This window comes from Festucalex cinctus, chromosome 1 (assembly GCF_051991245.1).
Source record: "Festucalex cinctus isolate MCC-2025b chromosome 1, RoL_Fcin_1.0, whole genome shotgun sequence".
Classification (NCBI taxonomy): domain Eukaryota; kingdom Metazoa; phylum Chordata; class Actinopteri; order Syngnathiformes; family Syngnathidae; genus Festucalex; species Festucalex cinctus.
This window is the reverse complement of record NC_135411.1, coordinates 41,873,262-41,898,535: the sequence shown is the minus strand read 5'-3', so window position 1 is coordinate 41,898,535 and position 25,274 is coordinate 41,873,262. Positions and strand designations below refer to the sequence as shown.

Sequence of the window (25,274 nt, the reverse complement as noted above, 5' to 3'; positions counted from 1 at the left end):
ATGTGAACTGAGGACTTTAGGCTTTTCGCCATTCACACCATGTCCAGAAAGTGTCTGTGGTTTCTTCAGAATGATTTGCAACATATCCATTATAAGCCTTCTTGAGGATGTACAATGCACATGCAATGACTTGGTGAGCATGATGGGTTTGAGTCACATGTGATGCCTCCAGAAAGGACTCAGCAATGCCTGGCGTGGCAACGTCAGCTTCCCGGAGAACTTCCAACCGACCACTTCCATCAAGCCAATGACCCAAAGCTTTGAAGCCCACCATTTCAGTGTGTTGGCCTCCCATAAGCATTACAAATTTGTCCTCAGCATACATGCCTCAATTTGGCATACCGGTGTTGGTCCACACTAATCACTGGAGTCTGGCCAGGGTTGAGGTGATGAACTGTTGACTTCACCGCTTCCGTGCAATGCCGAAGCATAGATGGTGAACTGGTGTCCTCCGCAAAAAAGGGGCAGCATGGCATTCACAGATGGCAGAATGTCTGGGTCTGGAATTCTGCTGGCATGGTATGCTGCCCAAGACAAAGTTGACTCTGCTGATATGTCATCTGCATGATGTTTCTCAACATGATTCAGCCAGTCATATTCCTTGTCAATATCCTTGGTCAAAGGGTTGTTGGAAGAAGCCACATCTCCAGGATCGACATGCAGTGAACATGTCACACACAAGATGCTGCATCCAAAGTCCTATATTAGTGTTGGAAATAATGGTATTGGCATGTTATTTGTTAGTACTCACCGATATCACTGTTTTAATGCTGTTTTGGGGTCTCTGCCGATACCAGTATCGGTATCGGAACAACACTAGTAATAGTCACAGACGTTATTAGCCAATGATGCGACAAAGTCCGTTGTGCGGTAGTATGATGTTGACGAACCAAGAGTATATAGACTGTCAATCAAATTTCTATCTCTGGTTAGTGCATGAACCTTGAGACCTACATAGACGGCAGTGGCGTTTCTTGATCTTTGCTCTGATATACTTGTGGAATTTTCCCAGAATCCCTGCGTCTCTTGATGCTGTTCTAAATCAACAGCTGAGCAATGGATACTACTGGTTGACTAAGATTTGTGTTGTATGATTGATCGCTGATGTTTGAACCATTGATAAGCATGTTGACCAGTGACAAAAGGGACCGCGGAACAGACTCCGCGTGGCTATTATGGTCAACAGATCCAGAGAATGTTACATTGTGTGCAAAGATGTCCTGTTGGATCATTTCAGCAATTTGGGTCATCATGACACACTGCTCGTCTCGATCAGTCTGGTATGCTTCTCGAAGAATAAAGCCACCGTCATCTTCACAAGTCATGAACACATCTCATCCTTCTCATCTGTCAGATGCTCACTGTTGACTCGTGCAGTAATGTCCACTCCAAGTTGATTTTGCCTGCTAGTATAGAGCTTGACAAGATCTGCAAATCTGAAGACCTTCACTTCCCCATCTTGCCTCTTCTCCTCATTGTATGAAATCAGCTTAGCAAAAGCAATTACTTTTCACATTTGGTCATCTGAGGCATCTTGATCCTGTGAGACCTTTGCATGTGCTCTATTGTACAGGTTGGTAAGGCACTTAGGATGATACTTTGCCTCCTGGGCAATAAGGTCTCCTGCACTTAAATTTTGCAACAAGATTTTCATCTTGTCGATCATGTGCACATTTCCTCACACGATAATCTACTTGAAATGTACAGATTTAGCGGAGTTTCTCCTTTGTTTCCTGCTCAGAGCAACAAAAAAAAAAAAAAAGCATTTGGGACAATTGCTGCCAACTGTTCCACATGTGGCAGCATCACCACCACTGCTCGTGCTACCTGTGATCATTTGTTTTGAAGCAGTCCCATCTTCCTTAGACTTGTGCTTTTGTTTTGTGAGTTCCAATTTTGTACGTGAAAACCTCTGCTAACAGGTGCCACTTTGCATTCTGTTCTTTCAATGTTGATTTTATACCATTTCCATGGTCAAATCGTGAAAGATTAATTTTGATAGGCATTAAGTCGAGGTTACTAAACTGTGTGATGTCTGCTATGGTTTTATAGCCTGTGTCAGTTGTTGATAATAGAGACTCTTTGGTGTGCAGTTGACAAAAAAACAGTGCCCAATGAGTCGTTTGAACAGATGACGATGAGGCCATTTCTGTGACTATTTCGTATGTTTTGACTATCACTGCAGATCAAATCTATCAAACGTGCTAAAAATGGAAACAAAATATATTTTTACCACCGTTATTAAATACACCTGTTACACACATTCTTTTATGGGATACAACTAGGTTTAGTGTGCCTTCACATAGTTGACCGTTCACATCCAGAGCCATTTCAGTCCCATGCGATCCGTCTACCTTCCAGTTAAATAGCTACGTAGACTGACATCAACTGGGACGAAACCCAAATGTCCTGATGTCCATGGGTTCAAGCATATTTCAAAAGGACTAAGTAGGAACAAGGAATTGAACCTGAACCTTCCACTTATAATGTGAGCACTCTTCCACCTGAACAACGTCACTCCCAGTAGTTTGTATGCTTCACTGATGAAATTCTGGTTGGCATCTTTACTCAACTGTGGAGAGAAAATGTAAACAAATGAAAACACAATACCTACCTCACCTGCAATCCAGTCACTTTGAAATTGGATAGCCACAGACTGTCTTCACACCTTGTATTTGTCAAATCTATTTTTACCACTGTTTTATGTATGGCATAGGTAAAATTAGTCTGTGACCTTTTTTTTTTTTTTTTTAATTGTATGAATTTGTCTGAATATGATTGCTTGCTTATGTGTGAGCCAATTGTGATTGCCTCTCAACAGACTTATATAGTAAACAGTTTTTATTTATTTATTTTTAAAGAAATGTTTGGCATACAGAACCTTGGTATTGTTGCAAGTTGTGTTTTGTTTAGGTGCGAGTGTGGACTTGTCTGCCATCCTATTCGATTGTGCTGTCACCTATTCATGCATATTTTATTTATAGTTTGAGGTTTTGAGTGAAGCAATGTGGCGCTATGAGAGTATAGAGCACAAAAGCACATACTTACTGCAAAATAAACTGGTTGATGAACTCGTTCTGCTCAGATTCCACTTTAGCCAAGGCATCACATTCAATGCGATATCTGAAACAAGGTTATATACAATAGTGACAAAAAACTTCAATCTACTAAATATTTACAATTTTCAAACGTCAAATTATTTGTTTTCGTACTTTAAAAAAATCTGATGATTTGCCTGACAGTGATGGTTGGTGAATGTCTCCTCGAAATATCTCCGCTAAAATGATGTGTCCAATGTAGGGGTGTTATAAAAAAATCGATATTACATCACGCAATTCTCAAATCGATTCAATAGGCGGCCGAATCGATTTTTAAACGTCTATTTTTGATGGAAAAATATTCACGAAAATGTCAATATGAAACAGATTTCAACCTGTTTGTTAAATACAGTGGCTCACAGTTATGACTGAAGTTTCAGATACATAAATAATACATTTTCATACAAATTTTAACAGTGTACATGTACAAGTTTACTGAATAGTAGTTTCCAAATTTGAGTTAAAAAAAAAATAAAAAATCGCAACAATCGACTTATAAATTCGTATCGGGATTAATCGTACTGAATCGAATCATGACCTATGAATCGTGATACGAATCGAATCGGCAGGTACTAAGCAATTCACACCCCTAGTCCAATGTATGCCAATGTTGGAATTGAGAGAAACTCGGGTTCATTTGGAGATGAGCTACAAATAACAGTCTAAGGATGCAGTATAAAAGCTTTATTTTAGTCTTTCGCCCACAGTGTAAATGCAACTATGGCTAATTTTATATTTCTAGTTTAGTGTGTGTGCACATGTGTGTGCGTGTGTGTACACAGTATCAAGTAGGAGATACGTAAAACCTCTTCATTTAGGAATTTCAATGTGAGAAATTCAGTAAAGATGTGAGCCGAATCACAATCACCTTTATTGGCCAAATATGTAAAAAACATGCAAGGAATGTGTCACCAGCAGTTTGAGCTACACTAATATTATAGCAACAAGCAACTACTGTATAGCAAAAAGAACATTAGGACGTAACACATAAGTACCGAGAGTCGTTAGGCAATGCATACTAAGGATACCATTTAAATGCAAGAGTACGAAGTTGTGCAGAAAGATGCAGACAGTTGTCACTCTGAACTACTACTACTACTAGTAATTTTATACGAAGATGTGTTTTTTGTTGTCATTTACCTTTCAAGTTGAGTCTTCTTCTCTGTAATGAGAGCTTGAAGCTGCTGCTGCAGGGCCTCTCTTTGCTTGGCCACCAACTTCAGCAGGTTTCTTGCTCCAATGGCCTAAAATGACACAATCCATGCTGAGTTGATGTTGATATGCATCAAAAAGGCCCAACCTTACCTTGAACTTTTCTGTCTCTGTTTCTTTTGCCAACTGATCTACAAGCTCAATTAGACATCCAACTTTTTCCTGAAACTGTCCAATTTCTGTAAAAGATGGAATATTAAACAACCAGCGAGCGGATGTGACAAATTAATCAATAGTTATATCTAAAGAATATAAGATGGATCTTACTGTCAACGAATTCTTTGCACTCTTCCTTGAGTTCTGAGGTCTTTTGGCTGACATCTGGTTCGAGTGCTCGTAGTTTGTTGAATTCGTCAAAAAAAATACCTTCCTCTTCCATTAAATCTTGAGCCATAGCCAAAGGGCCTAACAGAAATAGTGAAGTGAATGGATATGTCAAACAAGCCTGCCCATGAACACACGCACACACAAACACTAGGACTTTCAGTGATGGGTATCAAATCCAGTGTATTTGTCATGATAAAATATTAGATTTACAGCAAGCACTGTGTGGTTTAATATTTCTGCAGCTTGTCAATAGCAGACATACTGAAAATAATATCTTAAGAGCGCTCAAAGGTTGGAGGTGCTTGGCACTTTAGGGGTGTTTCAGCAACCCCAAAAATGGGCTATACACACCTATGATGCACGTTCTGTGCATCGCAAATAAGGTTTTACAATTATTAATTATAGAAGGCATACTGTATATTGTTGTGTTGCACAATTTTTGTGGTTGACTTTTTTTAACAGCCATAAACTGTGACATTGGTGGATTATTCATACAGTTAAGTGCATATGGTGGTTCTAAATTTGTTAACAGAATATGCAAAACTTCCAAGTAGGAAGATATTGATAAATCACATATTCAAGTGTTGGTTTGACGCTCAAATTTCTGTGAATGAGGCCCATAACCTCTAAGCTAGTACTGTATGTCACTGAGCAAAGAATGCTTGTAAATTTAGAGAAATTTGAGCTTTTGTTTGGGTTCGTAAAAGGTTGCAACAAAACGGGGTGCATATCTTATGCTTTAACAAAACCTGATGAAAACCAAAAAATCGCTGTTTGCAAGCATTCGCTCGATACCTGCGTTCTCGCTTGCCTTACTGACACAGGGGTTACTTTAGTTTTATTTTGACATTAGACTTGCAAGGGCTTGCCTGACAGTGTGTGCGCGGAGTGGACCCTGTTTTGATCACTCCACGTTCATCCCTGATGTCGGCGTTACAGGAAAAAATAAAAAAAATAAAATAAAGAACGGCAAGCAACACAGCCCCTGGTGCTCATTTGAGAATCACACCAAAATTGTTTTGCACCCCTGATTAGAACATCACAGTTGTGAAATATGTAGTCATACTCATCTCGCTTGGACATAGACGGAGCAGAGATGAGCCGTCTGTGAGTTCATACAACGGAACAACGTGGCACACAGTGACGTAAAACAATAGTGAGCATAGTTTTACCTTCCTCTAATGTGACAGCGTTAGCAAAGCCTGATATCAAATTAAACCTTGCCATACGGTGCAACATGTGGAACGGTCAAAATAATTCCGTATGCCTACCTGTTACGATATTGTGTGAGGCTTCACGGTTGCAAGGTACCAATAACGTCTCCGTATCTTTTCCTATGTAGACTAGAGGTTGTTCGATGCCGGAAAAGTCCCGGAAATCTCCTGGTAGTGACCGCCACGGAATAGCCAGCTAACCGCCGTGCCTACGTGCGGCCATGTTGATAGGGGCGACTTCACGTCAAAGGCAATGAATGGACATTGAAAAGTCCCATTTATTTACCGGTGCATTTCTTATCCGATTTTCATGAGATTTACTATGTTATTGCCAAAACGTGCGCTATGAATACCAAGAACATGCGTGTGTGTGTACGTGCGCGCGCTTTAGATGTGGAAAGTACTTTTAGTTCGCTTGTGGGTACATTGTGAGCAAGCATGCGTGTACATACTAACACAGGATTCTCTAACTAATTGCCCCTCCTAGTTTAGCGTCAAACGAAGGCACGCAGCTAATAAGTAGCGTATCCTACGTTTCATTGCTATGGCAACACTGGCGACAGCAGAACACTGTATTTTGCTCCTTCCGCTTTCCTTTTCAGTATAAACGTATATGCCATCCACGTTTAATAGCATTACATAATTTTGTTTTCGACAGTTGTTTATATTGTTGAATATCCAGTAACCCCGTTACATGTAGAAAAATGCTTTTGAATTCCGCTTGTGGAGCTTCCATTAATTAGCCAAGCAAAGCTCTTTGACTAAAAAAAAAATAATAATGCTATATGCTAAAAGAAGATGTTAATAAATTAAACGTGTTGGTTTGTTGATCTATTATCGAGGCATGGAACCAGTCTAGTTCAAAGTGCGGCAAATATAAGGGAAAAAAATTGCGCCATGGGCATGGTGGACAAATGAATGTACTACAGTAATTAAATCCTACAATAAAGCTTCCAAGAAGAGAGATCAGTTTCCAGAATTGTATTATAGGGGAGAGTGGAATATGATGATAATATTATTCAAACATGTAAATTGTACTCCTGTTCTGCATAATATGTGTGGACAGTGGACAGCACATATACAAAGGCTATACCCCAATAACAAATCAGTCTTTGCAGGATGTTTAAAACAGCATTACACAATCATTAGTAACTTATACAGTTATTTGGTTTCAAAGTGATAACCAGCTCTCCGAGTGCAAGCATAATTCAATATGGCCCACAATGAAAACATGTGCCTAGCATTATCAGTCAGTGATTCCAAAGAATTGTTTGAAACGAATGTAATGCAAGCGAATATTGCAACCAGGCACTTCAATTGCACTGAAATCTGAAACTACAGTTATCGCCTCTAGGGGGCGCTGGTATTAATTTTCTCCAGGCAACTGTCCCAGAAGTTCAGCAGTCTGTTGTCTTTATTGGCACAGAAGTCTGTAAAGTCTTTGAGCAGGCGGTCAGCCAGCCTCTCGTCACCCAGAACACCAGTCCTCCAGGCCTTTGTCAACATGGTGTTGTAGGCCCAATAGTAGCCAATCCGATCTTCACCGCTGAATGACCCCTGACTGTTAGATGTGGTGGAGTTCCTGCGTCGACGCTGTTGTCCACTGGTATACTTTCGTTTTGAGTATGGTAGTTGGAGCAGAACAGTGCCTGAAAGCAGAGGGGAGAATGAAGCTTTATCCTTTACAATATATACATTTTGTATGTCTAAGTTGTGGGACCAATCAACCTGTTACGTGGATGTACTGGGGCCTGTTCTCAGATGGGAAATTAAAGGCTGATGCTGAAAACTTGTCCAGTACGAACCCAAATCTGTAAGAAGATTTATGTTGTAATGTCAGACATCCATCCATGCATCCATTTTCTGAACCGCTTGCTCCACACAAGGGTCGTGGGGGGTGCTGGAGCCTATCTCAGCTGGCTATGTTTAATTAGGAAGTTCGGAATATTATAAGACTTCTATTATAAGGCTTATACACCAGAATCGCAATGTTATTGTACGTGTCCAAAAATTAAAATGAGGAAAACATTTAGGAGAACGGTTTATATATTATTAAAAAAGAAAAAAAACAAAACCTGCTCAATATGGCCTCTTGAAAAAGTTGCATCCTGTCCCAGTAGGTCTCTGGTTCAAAACCTGTTTGATGAACAAATATGACAACGGTAAAAAAATAAAAATAAAAATCATTTAGAAAAACAAACCTGTCGTCTATTAGAACTGTGTACCTTCAAACAGGTATTCGCTCCCATTCTTCATCAAACAATGAATATTAAGACTAATGAAGAGTTGAGCTCTTAGAGGATCTCCATACAGGTGTGATGTCAGTGCGAATGGACCCTCCAACACAGGAACCAATAAGAAACCACAGGATGCTGCTTTCCTGTGCCAACCTTGAACCTAAAAAGAAAAAACGACAAAAGAAAAGCTGGAATTCTGAATTTTTGTCTCATGTTCATCTTTTGATCTGAATCCCAAATATTTTCGGTAAACACTATAACAAAAGGAATTTACCATGTCGTAAACAAAACTTCTAGAGTAAAAGTAAACAGAAACGTTATAGCGATCTAAATGGAAAAAAACTAACAAAAAACAGAGTTACCATGTCAAAGAGGACTGCTGCAGTGACAGCCATCCAATGAAGTTTGATCTCAAAGGCAGAATTCAGGGAGAAGTTGCCATGGTAATAACAGGTGCACCATTCATTTCGACCCCGGCGATTACTAGCATCCACATCCAGAGTGACTGCCTTCTGCTCAGGAACTGTGGCAGCTAGAGGAGAAATAGAATAAAAGACACACAACATCACTTAGAAGAACAACAATGAGCATTGACAAATGAGATGCAATGATTCCCTATAATACGCACACACGCTTGGCAAAACATAAACAAGGGCTACATCATAAAAACAATTTGTAGGGGGTGTAAAGTTTGATGGGGTTTTTTTCCTACACCAATAGAGATCCTGACGTTGATGTCACGCGTCCCAAAATGGCCGTTAGTGCAACCAATTTGGCATGATAGAAAACGCATCTGCCACTTTGCCCAAATAGCAAATGAGACACTTGAACAATGATTGACAGCTGTTGTGGACCAGCTGCCACAACGAGAAGAGGCAAAAAAAAAAAAGAAAAAAAAAAAGACAGTCCTCCAATAAATACGATCACGTAGGTCGTTTTAAAATGTGCCAAATTGACCTCAACGTAAACCAATCAAGATGCAAGACATCATGTCTGCAACAGCAAGTGCCTTTTGCTGCGGACAAACAAAGCAATCCAGCTCCCAGTGGTTGCGTTGTGTGGTTATCCAAAAGCAAGAAAAAAAAATCAATAAAAATGGTTAAACACTGTAGTCACAGCTTGTGTAAGACACAAGAGAGACACTGTTCAGTTTATTCCCTTCCCTAAACTCTCAAACGACTACAAAAAATGTCATCAGACTTTGTGGCAGACCACACGACCAGTCCAATTCCTCCAAAAGAACCAGAAACCACTACATCTGCACTAAGGTAATGTTCTCCATTGTTGTTTTTAGCCAAAGGCGAACAATAGCTCCGGGTAGCTAACCATCCACACGTTTGTTGACTTACTATTTACTATAAATGCCAACAAAACATTGAAACTATGAGGTAATATAAATTCATTCTTACCCTGCTTCACAGGAGCAATGTCCAAAAATTTGGGATTTGCTGACAATCAGTCGAAGTGAGTGAGGCGACTCAGTCTTTTTATGCGGCAGTATACAGCGACGTGATTTTTGTTTTTGGGCAAAATTGCATGATGAGGGAGTGAAGATACCCTTTCACTAAACAAATTAAAGACCCTCTGCTTGCTTGGAAGAAAAATATCGACGTCCTGAAAATAGCACAAGGAAGAATTGACAGCTTTGCCATTACTGTGAATGCACTTTTGTTCGTCTTGACCGGTAAATGTCTGAGGGGGCTGCTTGTCGCATTTAATGGGCGGCGAGGGGCGTGCCACTATAAGGTCAATTACGACCAAGTGTTACGTATTTTAGTTTAGTGACTTCTAACGATCCGAGTTTGAGTCTCAGTGTTGTTTTTTTCACTATTTAACATGGCCGATAGAGGTCGCTAAACTACAATACGCAACACTTGGCCGTATTTTGGTGCCCTCCACGACATTGGAGCCCATTAACGCTGCACCAATTACTTCCTGCCACGCTTCGGGGGCGTGTCCAGAGAATGTCACATGATGTCAGGATCTCTATTTTGACCATTAAAATCAGCATCATTTGTCTTGGCAAAGAGCACATTACCAAGGCAACAGGGTTCGACCAAATGAAAAGCTTTGCTCAAATGTTCATCTAACTTTGGATGAACTTTACAAAGATAATCTTCCTCAACTAAGAAAAGGCTATTTTAACAGCAATATGGGCTGAATTAGCTGGATGTACCTAGCATTGCAGCTGACTGGCTGCGTCCTCCAAAGCTGCGACTGAAAGAGCTATGCCTGCTTGCATAAGAGGCTGGTCGGCTAGGCAACCAGGGCAGGAGGAAGGGCGGGAGGTCTGATGGTTGTTGCTCCTCCAGCACAAAGGCCACCTCAAACCATTTTCTCTGAAACAAGGCAAAGTCCTCCAAGCCGGCAGTGGACCAGCCGCAAGCCACTGTTGGAGGGAGCTGTGAGGTCTGGCCTGCTGAATGAGAAAGCAAATGATATAACCTAATTGTAATTGTGGATATTGTGCACACTTTTGAAAGTGATTTTGAACCCAATCACCATCTTTCTCTGCTACAATCCTATAGATGTAGAACCCATAGACAAAGGTCCGCATCGCATCTCCTGATGCGTGGGCTACCAAACCTTCCTCCAGCATTTTCTAAAAAGACAGAACAGAAAAAAAGTGTTTCAGAAGATATACACTTCAAGAGGAATCTCCAAATTGTTTCTATCAGCTTTTAATAACAGAAAACGGCTCAAAACATTGCAGTCTGTATTCAAGGATGTAAGCCCTGTGTTTATTAACAGAAAGTAACACACAGGCAAATTTAAAAATCACAGTGTTAACTCTACGTGGGCAGTAATGGCATTAATATCACATTAAAATTGCCGCTAAGCTTGTCATTGATGAAGGGTACAACACAACATAATTAGACGACACTGATAATCATAGCTACTGAACCTCCAGGGACAACAATTCTTCAATTCTACTATATCTTCAATTGGCCTTCAATCGTTAGCCAAGTGCTACAATTTAATTAAAGAGGAAGTCCATCTTAATTCTTTGACCGCCAAAAACGTTTAATGACGTATTCTAATATCCTCATGAATGCTGCCAAAAACGTTAATTTACGTTTATTACGCTCTTGTTTTTTAGTATGTTTTGTTTCTCTCAATGGGCAGCGCAACGTCTTGTGCTGCGCTGCCTTGTCACTAAACAGAAAATATTAGTGTCAAAGTCACTTTTGTGCAAAAAAATGTATCTTTTCATAAAAAACTTGTTTTTCTCTTAATATTTTTGTATTTTCACTTATGTCACAAAAATGACCTAATTTCAAATGCTGATTACTAAAGAACGGAATAAGGTAGAAACAAACTTTTTTTTTCTCATGAAAGAATGGGATCCAATATTTTATATGGTATCATATTTATGTTGTCATACCACACAATATTCTGTTTGCTTTGAAAGGTGAGTGAAAATGCTCCAAATCGGCTGCCACCGTTGGGGTTTTTGGATAACGTTTGGCAGTCAAAGAGTTAAATATTTCTTGACAATATGTGTCCTCACGAGTCTAAACATGACATTCTGATTAATATTACATTTGTGGAATATGAGTTATGCAGCAAAATGCAGCCGTTTTTATCCATCTTAGGGGGTGGCCATTTTGCCACTTGCTGTCTACTGAAGGTGACATCACAGTTGCTCAGACTCAGGCCAATCAGAGCTCACCTGTTTTCTCAAGCTGAACTGTGATTGGTCATTACCTGAGACCTGAGCATCTATGATGTCATTTTTACTTAACAGCAAGTCGAAAAATGGCTGACTTCAGATATTGATAAACACTGCTGGATTTTGCTGCTTAACTCATATAAGGTTGATATTGAATGATGTCACGTTTTCCTCATTAATATGCAGTCGGACAAACTAAAGTAGGACACACGCGTACACGTTTTGGAAGAGAATGACGTCCCAGGAGTGAAATTTCAACATGGTTCAATCGACAGACACACTTTGGAACATCTTAAACGCTGGTTGACATGCGGAGACCTCAAAATGGGTGAAAAGAAAGTAATTTTAGGAGAAAGGTAAGATTTATTGTATTATCAGTTGACACTTCGGTGCGGTCTAGATGACTGCTAATCTCGTGTTGGTCGCTAATTTTCACGAAAACAAAACATATTCAAGTCACGATTTTCATTTAAAGATTTTAAACCTAGCTTTGGGCTTTTACTTCTGTCTAGTTACTTTTTTTAAACTGGCGTGGTGAAACAGTGACCACTCACATCTTACCCCGGGTTTTCACCGGATGCGGTTGCGGTGCGGTGCGTCTTGACTGCGTGCTCCGGACGGGTCAATTTTTTTGTCAATCCACACCGGCTCCGCACAGCTGCGGTCCGGCAGCTCCGTCGCCGCCCACTTCCCAACGTGTCTCGCGGGACCGCGCGCGCGCGCGATCATGTGGCATTTCACAACGACAAACATACAGAAAGTCTGTGCTCAACAGAGAAGCAAAAAGAGAGGTGGTCTTCTGCTATGAGATTCCATGCAGCATCCTTTTTTTGGTTGTCCTTGTAAAGTATATTAATAACGAGAGTCGGGTCAGTGCGGGTCCACTCTTTATTTCTGTCTTCCGCGTCCGGCTGCCGCTCAGTACGGCGAGCGAGACGGGCACAACAAGCAATCGCGAACATCAAACTCACAATACATTACAGTCCTTATAAAAAGGATGTGCCGTGTCATATATTATTTTGTGGTTTTCCACCTCCAATATAAACCTCTCCTCGTCCATGTTCGCTGGTGTCTAAACCGTGAATGAGCACATGGCCCGGCGACGCCCACGTCACGTTTTGCTGAAAAACTTGCGAAATAGGAGCTGGCGAGTGTTTTATTCTGAAAGGTAACCGGAAATTTATTTTGAAACTGCCTCGGTCTTCCTGTCCCGCTCGATGTGTTTTGTGCTAGCTTGCCATTTGCCGGAGGCCTACCGCTGCGGCGTCCGGCAAAAATAGAAAATAGGTCTATCCTTCCGCAGTCGACACGCAACGCACCCGCAAGCGGTGTAAACGGCACCATTCGAATGAATGGAATCTAATTGCTTGCGTCGCCGGACCGCACCGCAACCGCACCGCAACCGGTGAAAACCCGGGGTTAGTGACACGGATCAACTAGCATGTTGTTGTAGGCATAGGTTACCTTTTAAAACATCCAATATGGTTCTATAGCATAAGCAGCAGTGGCCTCCGTAGGTAAACTTTAGGTCTTGTTGGTGTATTTACACCATGATGTATAGTAGCTAGCATGTAGCAGCTAGCAGGGCTAGTGCTGAGAAAGCATACAATAAACATACCTCCAGCAGAGGTGGCAAATCCAGGACCAGAAAGTAAAAACCCTGCCACAATTTGGCTTTAGCCCCTGATGCTAGCTCGCTATAGCTCCCGAGCAGGTAAACGAGCACCATGGGAGCTAGCTAGCTAGCAGCTAAAAGTAAAAACCCTGCAACAATTTGGCTTCAGCCCCTGATGCTAGCTAGCTAGCTATAGCTCTTGAGTAGGTAAACGAGCACTATGGGAGCTAGCTAGCTAGAACCTGAAAGTAAAAACCCTGCCACAATTTGGCTTTAGCCCCTGATGCTAGCTAGCTAGCTAGCTCCCTAGCAGGTAAACAAGCACCATGGGAGCTGGCTAGGGAGTTAGCTAGCTAGCAAATGGTGATGAAGCCAAACTGTGTCAAGGTTTTTACTTTCTGGATCGGGATTTGCCACCTCTGACCTCCAGTCGCCGACTCGCTCATATTGGGTCTGAATTTTCAACTGCTGGCCCATTGTGTCGACATTCCTCTGTAAAGTCCCTTCATTTGATCCCGTTCACAATATCGGCAATCACATAACGGCAGACACCAAAGCAGCAGAGGTTTGTTGTAACCATACTACGTCTGTTAAGTATATTTATGATGAAATAGGAATCGAGTCAGTTCACAAATTTTGCCTCGTACGAAATACGAGTATACTCCCCTCAGTCGGCTGGATTTTCTTGTCCGAAAATCAACCGGCCACGCGCGCACATGCACAGTTCTAAAAATAGTAGTTTAGACGTAAATTTAAACTTCCATAATGCAATATTAAACAAAATACCGTATTTAAACTAGTGGGGATTCATAGAACATATTGTCAAGAAAGTTTTTGGGGGGTGTTGACTTCCCCTTTAATTTACCTTCTTATATATCGGTAATTTCCTAAACACACTGTCTAAAACATTAACACTAAAACACTATTATATTACACAGCTGGGGAAATATTGGTACTTGGAGAATGGAGAAGGGATATTGATACAGACAAAAATGGTTTCGGTTTCACTATTACCTGCATCACATCAACAGCCATGCTCTGTGTGGTGACACCCTCAACATTGGTGACTAACCAGTGGATGACCTCAGCGCTTATGAAGCAGTTGATTGGCAGGCCCCTCTGTTCTGGGAGCAGGAGTACACCTGTCCTATGTTAGCAGAGACCACACAAATCAAGCACATAAAAACACAACGCATGACTGAGGGATGTTGTCAATCATTTGCCACGCACATACATGGCTGGGCACATGCAGCAGCCTTGCGGCCGGTTGAGTTGAAGCACCTGTGGCTCACGCCAAACTGTGGCAGGCTTTTTAATTTTTGGACTTGTAATTGCCACCTCTGCATGACTTATTCATGATGGAGCGTAATGTTGTTGCCCTTGTTTAGTTTCTGTCACTTTCAGTTTACATTTTGTTTTGTTTTATTCATTCATTCGTTTTTCCTTTTGGACAAATCATTATGACAGTTTTAACACAACAGCTTACATATGTGACACATAGGTCCACATGTGCTAAAAAAAAAAATATCAAAATTGAGATATTGATATATTCAAATTCTGCACTTCAGTCCCTTTAAAATGATATATAATAAATGGACGTACCCCAAAAATTGTCTACAGCAGTTTTAATGTTCAAAAGTTGAAATCCCTAGTTTTGAGAAAAAGGGGTTTAAAGTTTTTGTACTTGCATCTTTCAAATGTCCATAGCAACCAGTACCTTAGGAAAAAGATATGAACCTGAGATTTTGAGGAACTGTTAAAATATCAGTGGATAGTCAATTCCAATAGCAGGCAAAGTCACTGTCCGAGATTTGAACCCTCTAAACGTTTTGGAAGTTTGACTTCTCAAGAGATGAAATTAGCCTCAACTTTGATGATCACATTCGGCTTACAATTCATCTTCTGAGGCATCAGCCAAAGTTTGCTTATTTTATTGCTGCTCCTTGTGGTATTTTCTTGCTTAAATGAGGTCATATTACCACTGTGGGAAATTTGATTGAACAATTTTGTGTCAATTAAAAGTTATTTGCCATTTGATGTGGCTTGTGAAAAGTGCTTTTTTGATAACTTATCATGGATGTGATGTCTCAAATGCTTTTGGTCACATGAAGAAAATGAAAATGTGATGGTTTAACAGTTTTTGTTTGTTTGTTTTGTCCCATCACCCCATGCCAAGTAATACACGAGGGACACTACACTATTGTATTTATGTGTGCATTTTGGGGTGGGGTGTCATGGTGACTGTTTTGAGAGGACCATCATAATAATTTTTCATCTTCAAGTTTCATATTTCATAGCTAAATTTTATGTTCAAGTCATCCCACTTAAAAGAGAAAAAAATGTGTAGTGATATTTTCAGAGCAGGCAGACTTCATTTGTGACGCTGAAGCGGCGTGTAACGGCGTCGTATGAAATTGACAACATTGACAAGCGATCAAAACATTACATTAGTATTTACAATACATTACATCACATACAAGGCACTGGTGCATGTCTCATAACTTTTAATTCCCGCATGTCTGTGAGTGAAAGCACGAGTGTCAGTCGACTCTGCTCTGCTCTGCTGGGGGACCTGCCTGCAGCTGCTCCCCTGAGTTAACTAACTTTTCATTGTACATGGGTTAGTGTGTGAACGTAGTCATTTCAATTTAAAGGAGAAATTGATTCATTAACAAAGAGATCCTGGAGAATATTGGATTACAATTCGCCGGTATGCGGACCGATGAGAAGATAGCTTCTGCTCCAAGGTAAATTGACTGTTTTGTCCATGTTTGTGCTGACTAGTATATTTCGACTTTTTTGTTTGCTATGTCCATCCATCCATCCATTAGCAGATCCACTTATCTTCACAACATTTATATAAATCGTTTGTGAATTACGTTTGAGGCGAGGAAATTTGTGCTGTTTTTAAACAGGTGCGCAAGACGTGGCGCTAGCTAGCAGCTAGGCTAAAAACACGCCGCCTAGTTTGGAGGCATTCTGTGTAATAATTGATTATTTTCATAAACTTCTATTACAATTTTGACTTTTGTGCTAGTTGGAAAGGAAACTAGAGACCTCAAGGAGGCTTTTTGTGGAGAAATATCAAAATGGACATATAAAGGACAAATATCTAATATCGTCCGTATCTCTAGATTGATCCTGCCGACATGCGGACCCTTTTGCCGGAGCGGGTCACATATATTCGTTACATCCGAAAAGAAAAAAGGTTGACGGGATGAAGCCGAAGCTTACTGATTTCCGTCCCCAGAATATATTTAAGACGCAAACATATTGATTTGTACTTAAGGTGGGCAAAGTTGACCATTTTGAATAAGATTACAGCAACAGCAGTTTTACACAAACACACTTACGTGGGATTTTTAATGGCCTCCAGGATTTCCAAGAGTGTTGATGAAGAGGACAGAGAAAAGTCATCCACTGCTAACTGCCGATTGCATACCGCTAATCTGTGAAAGATAACTTGATAAGAAATTTGAAAAGTAATCATTCAATCTTTAGTTTATATAGCACATCACACTTAAAAAAAAAAACAACAACAACAAAAAAAAACATACAAACTGCTTGCTAAATTCCGGATCAATTTGTCTGGTTTTGTTAGAGTGGTTTTGGTGTCAAAGAGGAGAAATTCAGTGCTATTACTGTTTAGGTTGAGAAAATTGGATGAGGATGTGTCAATCACACACGCTCACTATATCAGTCTTCAGATACAGTATGTTGCAGTTTATTAATTTGGACGCTCAGAAGATTTCCAACATGCATTTATTAATGCCGAGCTCAGACTACGCGATTTTTTTGTCTTACACGACAGTTGCGCTGTCACATTACACGACAAACTCGCTCCGTGTCGTGGACGGGGCGTGTAGTCATACTACACGTCTGAACGCAACAAGACACCAGCCGATCATCGCGTGTTGTCTTGCCAAGAGAGACGTCGGCCACTGTTTGTCGGGGAGGTGGGACACAACAACAACAAAAAAAAAAAAAAAAAAAAAAAAAAAAAAAAAAAAAAAGAGGCATGGACAGGGAGTGTTTGCGGGAATGGAGCACGCATGGGACAAGTGTGATGTGAGCGTAATGCTTGCGCTCCCTGCTCCGCAAAGTGTTTAAAATATGATTTAGTAGCCAACACTGTATTTTAATTTATTTAGGCCAACATGCGCCGGGGTAATATAGCCGATTTTGTTCATTAATTTGCGGGATGACATCTTATTTTAATATTTTATCAAACACCGAAATATTATATTATTTGAGTATTTTTTTTACATTGTTTAATGTATTCATATTTGACTTGTTTTAGTATGGTGCATTGGATAGTACGCTACTCACTCCGAGGGGAAAAAAAAAAAAACTTTCAAGTGAGAGCGGGTAACAATTAAGGCGGCCAGCCCTGGCCCGACTATATGGAAATGTGATCGATCCTCACTAAATATGTGCCCATCCCTACTCATATGCCCAAATCTCTGAAATTATTAGAACAACAGTCACAATATATATCTATTTTTTGGTCCTCTATTCATGTTGCAGTTGCCTGACGATGGGCTGCATTGGTGAGTGCCCGCTCCATGCAGCCGCAGCGGGACACTTTTTTTTTTTTCCTTCTTCTTTCGGGTTGCACCTGTCTGGCCCCATCCCATGAGATATCCAGGGGATAAATAAATAGATAAATAGATAGATAGATAGATAGATAGATAGATAGATAGATAGATAGATAGATAGATAGATAGATAGATAGATAGATAAAAAGCGCTATAAAGTGCTGTTCAGTGTATGATTGACGTTTCGTTCCCTCTCACTATTGGTCAATGCTGTGGAACCAAACGGACGACGACGTAGGTATGTCACATTATGCGTCAAGACGAGCAAAAATTCTAACATGCTAGACTTTCGCCGTGATGGTCGTGAACCGTCCCGGACAACAGGCGACCAATCGTTGAACTTGTCACACTACACGGGCGACGCTACGTCAAGATGACCCAAAATCGTTTACGACATGCCCCGTTTGTCCACGACACGTCGGTCGGGCTGAAATCGGGCTGTTTTCTTGTCGTCTGACCAAGGCATAAGCAATGTAAGGTGGAAAACAAATGTTTGTTATGTTTCTATTTCAAACACTCCACAACAACAACAAAAATGCAGTTATGGATAATTTAAAAAAAAAAAAGAAAAAAGAAAAAAAAAGGTACAGCCGTCACAAATACCACGACATTGAACTGAGTGTTACCTGGGGTCAATACTAACACCAGTTGCAGTATCTCCTGCAGACTGTGTTGACGTTCCAGCTGTCAGTCCCACTTGGAATCCCTTGTCAACAGCTTCAACGCATTCAGAAGCAAACTATACAAACGAAAACATCAGTAATATCATCATCATATCACCTGTGGACCTGGCGAGTGGCCGGGTCCATACCCATGAGGAATGTGGGTCACCCTTCCTTTGGGCTCGTCACCTTGGTGTTCCAATGCGCCTACATGTGCTTGCATACTGATGCCAAAACGTGTTCACACGCCTATGCTCGCTTGCGTGTCATAATTTCTTACGCCGGTCCAGACATGCACACATTGGGGGAAGAAATTTTTACCTTGCGTGGACTTTCTGCACTTGCGAATTCAGAAACGGGTGTTATGGGCTTGATCTTTTGCTGTTGTTCCTCTAATGTCCTTAAAGAAGTCAACAAAAAGAAAGGAAAAAGAGAGAAATCAGACATGTCCACTGAATTTTATAGGGTTTTTAATTATCTATTTCTATAAATGTTCTGGGATCGTTTCAAAAAGATATTTTATTTTCATGGACCCATTGCAATTACACCATGGACCACTAGAGGTCCACACACCCCAGGTTGAGAAACATTGCTTTTAGACACTTTGGAATTGTTTAATTTTGTGACAAATGTGCAATATTGTTTGTGTCTTTTAATTTAAAATAAGTGAAGTAATTTAAAGCTATATATACATTCACATCAAATCAATTGTGCTAGTGTAGAAAAGCGAAATAATAAAAACCACCATTGTCCAAAAAGCTTCGGTACCTAAATTTATGTGACCACATGCACAGAGCATACTTACCTATGGTTCTGATCCATCTCCAGTAAAGCTGATAAAGCTGATGTTCCTTTTTTGCCTTGCAGCGGCACCATTGGTTCGGAAGGATATGAAAGGAGAGAATTCATGGCCTTCAGTGGCGTTCCTTTCTGTGGTGTAAAAACACCAAGGTCAATGTCGGCTCATACAGACATCGGTACCAATTTCAATTTTTTGGTGCAAATTTTTAGGTATGTTCACAAAGCTTCTACTTCTCAGAGTGATGAAAACAGTGAGGTAGCCATTGAACAATGCTTTAGTTACTGTTCTAGTAGTTTGCATTGGTATAGAAATGCACAATACTGGAAGCTACAGTGATTGTAACATGTCTGTATTTCATTTAAAGTATCTCAACTGTGCAACTGAAATATTCATAATCATTTATGTGATTTTGTCTCCTGTCTATTCAGATCACTGACCCAGGTGTACCAGGTTTGTTTTATGTTTTTAAAAGAAGTACTCAATTTTCTTAATTTGCTTGTTATCGTTATCATCATCATTATCATCATCTTTATAATAATAATTATTATTATTATTAAGTGAGATTTATCTCCTGGTAGTGGCCCATATGCATGATAGGTTGGGTAGATGGCCAAAAAAATAAATAAATTAAAAAAAAAAAAAAAAAAAAGAACCAACCAACTGGCTCTCCTGGTTGGGGGTTTGAGCACAGTGCTAACAACTACTGTACCTCCGAAGCAATTGTGAAGATATTATCGAAAGGAGGAGTCCAATGTTAAAATGTGCCTTTACATGTAAAGATGTTTTTTAAATTAAAACCGCTTTTGATTTAAATGACTTCATCATGCTGCAAATTCAACACATGGCTATTTTCAGTTCTTTACAACCTGGAAAAAATTTCTTGAAAGTCTGTTGTGTGTAAAAATTATCTACAGTACTACTAAATGCCCAACTCTCCCCCCCCCAACCAGCAAGCACGACTTCTCCCTCACCAAATGTAGGCATAAATAATAATAATAATAATCATCATCATCATCATCATCATTATTATTAGTAGTAGTAATAGTACTTCTGTACTTATCACCTCTCCAAATCATACTCTAAAAATATCAAAAGTCTCATTATTTTTTTTATTTTATGTATAGGAGCCACCTCCCAACATAACTGCCACCGTCAGACAATGGCGAGAGCCTTCGCTACTCGTCCCCCACCCCCACCCTCGAAGGACGGTTCGGAATGAATGAGCGTATCAAATACACCGTAAAAGAAGTCAAATATGAATAAATATTTAAGCAGTATAGAAATGACTCAAACCCACTCATCTTTCAGTGTTTGATAAAATAAAACAAGATGTCATCTCCAAATTAATAATCAAAATACGCTATATTACCCCGATGCATATAAATAAATTAAAATACAGTGTAATTGGCTACTAAATCATAAAATATTATTTTAATTACCGTATTTTCCGCACTATAAGGCGCACCTAAGAGCCTTCAATTTTTTCAAAAGCTGACCATGTGCCTTATAATCCAGTGCACCTTATATATGGATCAATATTGAGCCGCAACAGGTCTCACTGTCAAGACGCTATCGGTGACCCTGCACGATCGGTGACGCGCATGCGCAGAAGATCCCGCCATCTTGGATCGCTAGCTAATACTAATACTTTACCTCAGAGAAAATAATAAAACAGCTGTTTGTTTATTTTGGGAGAGAGTTGTCAGAAAGCTGGTTTGTAATCTATTAATTAAGTTTGACTGACCTACCTGACTGTTTTGTTGACATTCCCTTTAGCGCAGCACCATCTAATGGACGCATAGCGTAACCCCAGCCTCTATTCTCGCGCCTTATATATGGAATTTTTTTTAAAATATGTCATTCATTGAAGGTGCGCCTTATAATGCGGTGCGCCTTACAGTGCGGAAAATGCGGTAAATACTACCGAGCAGGAAGCGCGAGCAATATGCTCTGTTTATGCAGAATGCCACAGCCGCACTTGTCCCACGCGCTCCATTCACGCAAATGCTCCCTGCCCTGCCTCTTTTTTTTTTTTTTTTTGTTCCGCCTCCCCAACAGCCAGTGCCATGTGGCATATGCATGACGGCATGCGATGATCGGGTGGTGTCATGCCGTATTCAGACTTGCAGTGTAGCAACACACCCGGTCCACGACACAATCTGACAGCGCGACTCTCGTCAAAAACAACAACATCGTGTAGTTTGAGCTCAGCATAAGGCACACCTGTGCTCTAAACATGGTGTCTAATCAGCATCTTGATATGGTACACCTGTTGAGGTGGATGGATTATCTTGGCAAAGGAGCTCACTATCACAGATTTAGACTGGTTTGTGAACAATATTTGAGAGAAATGGTGATATTGTGTATGTGGAAGAAGTTTTAGATCTTTGAGTGCGTCTCATAAAAAATGGGAGCAAAAACAAAAGTGTTGTGTTTATATTTTTGTTGAGTATATGAAAAAAAAAAATATTTTAAGGTATACTTGAAAATTATACTGAGTGACATTTGCATCAACTCGTTAGGGTTTAAGAAGGGGCCAATATTAGATCTGAATTTTATTTTATTTTTTTCCCCACAGATACTCACTCTGATAATCCTGTCGGAACGATGACGTCGTCGAATGCGGTTGATTCCCTCAAGGAAGCGGATGAAGCCATCCAGCAGGACCCAGTCGCCGCTCCCGCCCACTCCTGGATTTGTACCATCTCCGTAAACATCCCAGTGCCCGTCTCCATCAGCCACACGACGAGATCCTCCAGCTGGAAGCAAGAGGAACCTCGTCCTCCAGAACTTAAGCGAGTCGATCAAACTGGCACAAGCAGAGGAAAGTGCATACTCAGCATAAGATGATACTCACATATGCAGTTTGAATATAATCAAATGAATTACAATTCATTCCCCCAAAATTGTGTATGAATACTTTTGCAAGCCACTGTAGATTTATGGCACCGGTAAATAGATGAAATCTACCTGAAGTCCTCCGAGCCTGCAGAGCAAATATACTGGTCCAGGTAATTCCATTTATATTCCTCTGGTCTTTCATGGCCAAACTCAACCCAACAGGACACAAACTGAGCATCCACATGTGGAGAACAAAGGCTGTAGCTGTACTGAATATGACGTGACTCATATGGGTACCTGAAACACACAGTCATTGCTATTGTGCCTTTTTTTTTTTTTTTTTTTTTTTAAGACATATATGCTGATTATAATTATGATATAGCGTACAGTATTTGCCAGTGAACTCACTTTGGCAAATATCGAGTAACAGTGAGCATCTTGTCTTTGAGGCAAACTTTATGGAAGGTCCTTCCCATACTGAGCCAATAAACTGTCTCTTCTTCCTCTCCTCGCCGCATTGATATCAAACCTGAAAAAGCAAAAGGATTTTTCGCAATTTAGAAAATAAAATTTAGAAGACAAGTGAAAACTATTTCTTTCTTATATGAACCCAAGAGGACAAGTGTGCCAAGTAATGAACAATTGCGTTCAGAAAAAAGGTATTTACACTGTTGTATTGGTTTGTGATCAGAAGCTATAGTTAATAACACCACGTCAATAGTCTGAACCAAAACCACCCTTTCCAATGTTAACACTAGGGATGTAACGATATCCAAACATCACGATACGATATTATCACGATATGAAGGTCACGATACGATAATTATCACGATATTATGGGGGGTGGCAATATTTAAAAAAGATCACAATATTGTAAAAAAAAAAAAAAAAAAAAAAAAAAAAAAAAAAGCTCATACTAAAAAAAAAGCACTATATTGTGCATATAAACAACCTACAATCTCTCATAACAATATTGAGGCACTTACTTGCTAATGCAAGCACACATTGATTGCTTCACAAGCAAATTAGGTTCCCCTTCATCTGACAATTAGCATAGATTTTAAACATAGAAGGCCAAAACATCCCTAATGAAAATGAAATTGCACTAATAAACTACTAGAGGGTGCTAGAACTGCACAAATGGATATCAACCTGACTTTTTAACAGATGTGTTCCTTTTAAATATTACATGACAATAACGATATTGTGGCAGTTTTAATATCACGATATCAAGATATTGCCCTTATCGTTACATCCCTAGTTAACACCTTCACCCTAACAATCAATAATTCATCAGTCCTTTTCCCTTCCGGTTAAAAGTCTGGGTGTCATTCTCGACAGCTCTATTTCGTCCCATGCTTATACAAATAACATTATCCAGTCATCATAATAATCACCTTCGCAACATCAATCGGCTTCGCCCCTTCCTCACCTCCTACAACACGACCGCTATTCTTGGCCACAGTTTCAACCCTTCCCACATCCACTATTGTAACTCTCTTCTGTTACAAGAGTTGTTCCCTGAACTGTAGCTGGTTCAACACTCTGCAGCCTGATTACCAAAACACCCCAGTACCACCATGTCACTCACATTTTACAGAAACTTCCATTAGTTCACTGTTTCATACAGGAGAACAAATTGAAAGGGTAGCAAGCCTTACAAATAAGACTGATTTGAAGAGGTTTTTTTTTTTCTAACCACCTTACCTTAAACTGGCATGAGGCCCCCTTTTAACTAGCAGTAATGCCAGCATTATCCTTCTAGCTCACAAATAACTAATTACACTCGTTACACAAAGTGATACCTGTGACACTCCTATATACATCATTTGAAACTAAGTATAGTCAAAGCACAATAACAGAGAAATGGTAATAAACAGTATAAACATCCTCCAGCAAAATCTGTTCTTTGTACAGTAACTGATAAATTGTCTTTACAGTATATGATGAAAATACAGTAAGCCAGTAATATCTTTTTACTGATCATTAACAGTATTGTGGCGGACTGATATTAATTATAGACACTAATTGAGACTAGCCTATACCACAAGTGTATTTTAATGGACACAACATTCATGCAATTCGGAATTACCTCTGGAGTATAAAGGACTGCTGCCAAGGGTAGAAGGCACAGAGGGTTGTCGTCTCCTCTTGTTAGACTGGACAATGATCTGGTAGCCCTGCATCAACCTCTGACAGACAAATTCTTCAAACACTTGAGTAGCATTCATCCCCGGCGATTCATCTTCACGCCTAAACACAATTGAGTCTTATACTAACAGTCACATAAAGATATTCAAAACAAACTTAATTTACATTTACAAATTGTATGAAATTTTTCTCATTCGTTGAAAATTTGCACACAAATATAAGAACAGTGTTTTGTTATGACTGGATCCAAATAATGTCATGCAAACACCTCTCTAGATCACTGTGTGGCAATAAGTAGTAGCATCCTTCAGTGTAGTCATTTTGTAGCATTGGCCGGTCAGGGAAGTAATCAGTGGTGAGGGGCAAGCAGGCTGGTGTGGTCAGAGATTTCCAGTCAACCCCCACAGCACAGCAGAAGCTGGGAACTGTCAGACATACAGAGAGTATCAGTATCATTATAGAAAAACAAAAAATAAGCAGATATACCCGGCAACACAAAATAAGAAAACTGACGAAAATAAATGTATGGACAGTTGAATAGGGTCATTTCATGAACAATGAGGATGAAAGCATGGAAAGGAATGAATCAGGAATGAATTACAATTTCAATGCGCGACCGTACCCCACACCAAGATAAAGCAGTCCTCGGGTACAGCATCCACCATTCCCAAGGGGAATCAGGCACCACAAGCACACCAACCATCATCTATTCTAGAGAGAAGTACCCATATGACGAGTGGACTTTCCATCAGGTCTCACATACCAAGTCCCAGATTGGCAAAAATGTCATTTGGGAATCTTCCTGTGAGTACGTACTGTGTATGGATATGATAAATGAATGGAT

At 40.1% G+C, this 25,274-nt stretch overlaps 2 protein-coding genes across 6 annotated transcripts in view; both read right to left on the bottom strand.

Annotated features, from left to right (window-relative positions):
- The window catches only part of LOC144029543 (intraflagellar transport protein 20 homolog), a 7,785-nt gene extending 1,109 nt beyond the window's left edge, over positions 1–6,676 (bottom strand). The window contains exons 1-6 of one of the 2 annotated variants that reach the window (XM_077535731.1): positions 5,909–6,676; positions 4,578–4,715; positions 4,404–4,489; positions 4,239–4,342; positions 3,049–3,123; positions 1–2,572 (exon numbers count right to left, since the gene is read on the bottom strand). The exon at positions 1–2,572 is cut by the window's left edge and continues 1,109 nt beyond it. In XM_077535731.1, the coding sequence (XP_077391857.1) occupies positions 2,569–2,572; positions 3,049–3,123; positions 4,239–4,342; positions 4,404–4,489; positions 4,578–4,704 (396 nt within the window). In that variant the 5' untranslated portion in view covers positions 4,705–4,715; positions 5,909–6,676 and the 3' untranslated portion in view covers positions 1–2,568. The other variant, XM_077535732.1, reaches the window with a different exon arrangement.
- Positions 6,677–6,817: 141 nt separating this feature from the next.
- depdc5 (DEP domain containing 5, GATOR1 subcomplex subunit) overlaps positions 6,818–25,274 on the bottom strand; it is a 32,707-nt gene continuing 14,250 nt past the window's right edge. For 2 of the 4 annotated variants that reach the window (XM_077535726.1, XM_077535728.1), the window contains 17 exons: positions 24,699–24,855; positions 24,372–24,532; positions 22,688–22,808; positions 22,409–22,576; positions 22,025–22,247; positions 19,442–19,566; positions 18,958–19,036; positions 18,601–18,713; positions 16,730–16,825; positions 14,391–14,523; positions 10,591–10,690; positions 10,265–10,507; positions 8,451–8,620; positions 8,077–8,248; positions 7,927–7,987; positions 7,580–7,662; positions 6,818–7,500 (listed from right to left, as the gene is read on the bottom strand). In XM_077535726.1, the coding sequence (XP_077391852.1) occupies positions 7,202–7,500; positions 7,580–7,662; positions 7,927–7,987; positions 8,077–8,248; positions 8,451–8,620; positions 10,265–10,507; positions 10,591–10,690; positions 14,391–14,523; positions 16,730–16,825; positions 18,601–18,713; positions 18,958–19,036; positions 19,442–19,566; positions 22,025–22,247; positions 22,409–22,576; positions 22,688–22,808; positions 24,372–24,532; positions 24,699–24,855 (2,504 nt within the window). In that variant the 3' untranslated portion in view covers positions 6,818–7,201. Of the gene's footprint in view, positions 7,501–7,579; positions 7,663–7,926; positions 7,988–8,076; positions 8,249–8,450; positions 8,621–10,264; positions 10,508–10,590; positions 10,691–14,390; positions 14,524–16,729; positions 16,826–18,600; positions 18,714–18,957; positions 19,037–19,441; positions 19,567–22,024; positions 22,248–22,408; positions 22,577–22,687; positions 22,809–24,371; positions 24,533–24,698; positions 24,856–25,274 lie in introns of those variants that run through there. The other 2 variants (XM_077535727.1, XR_013287096.1) reach the window with 2 other exon arrangements.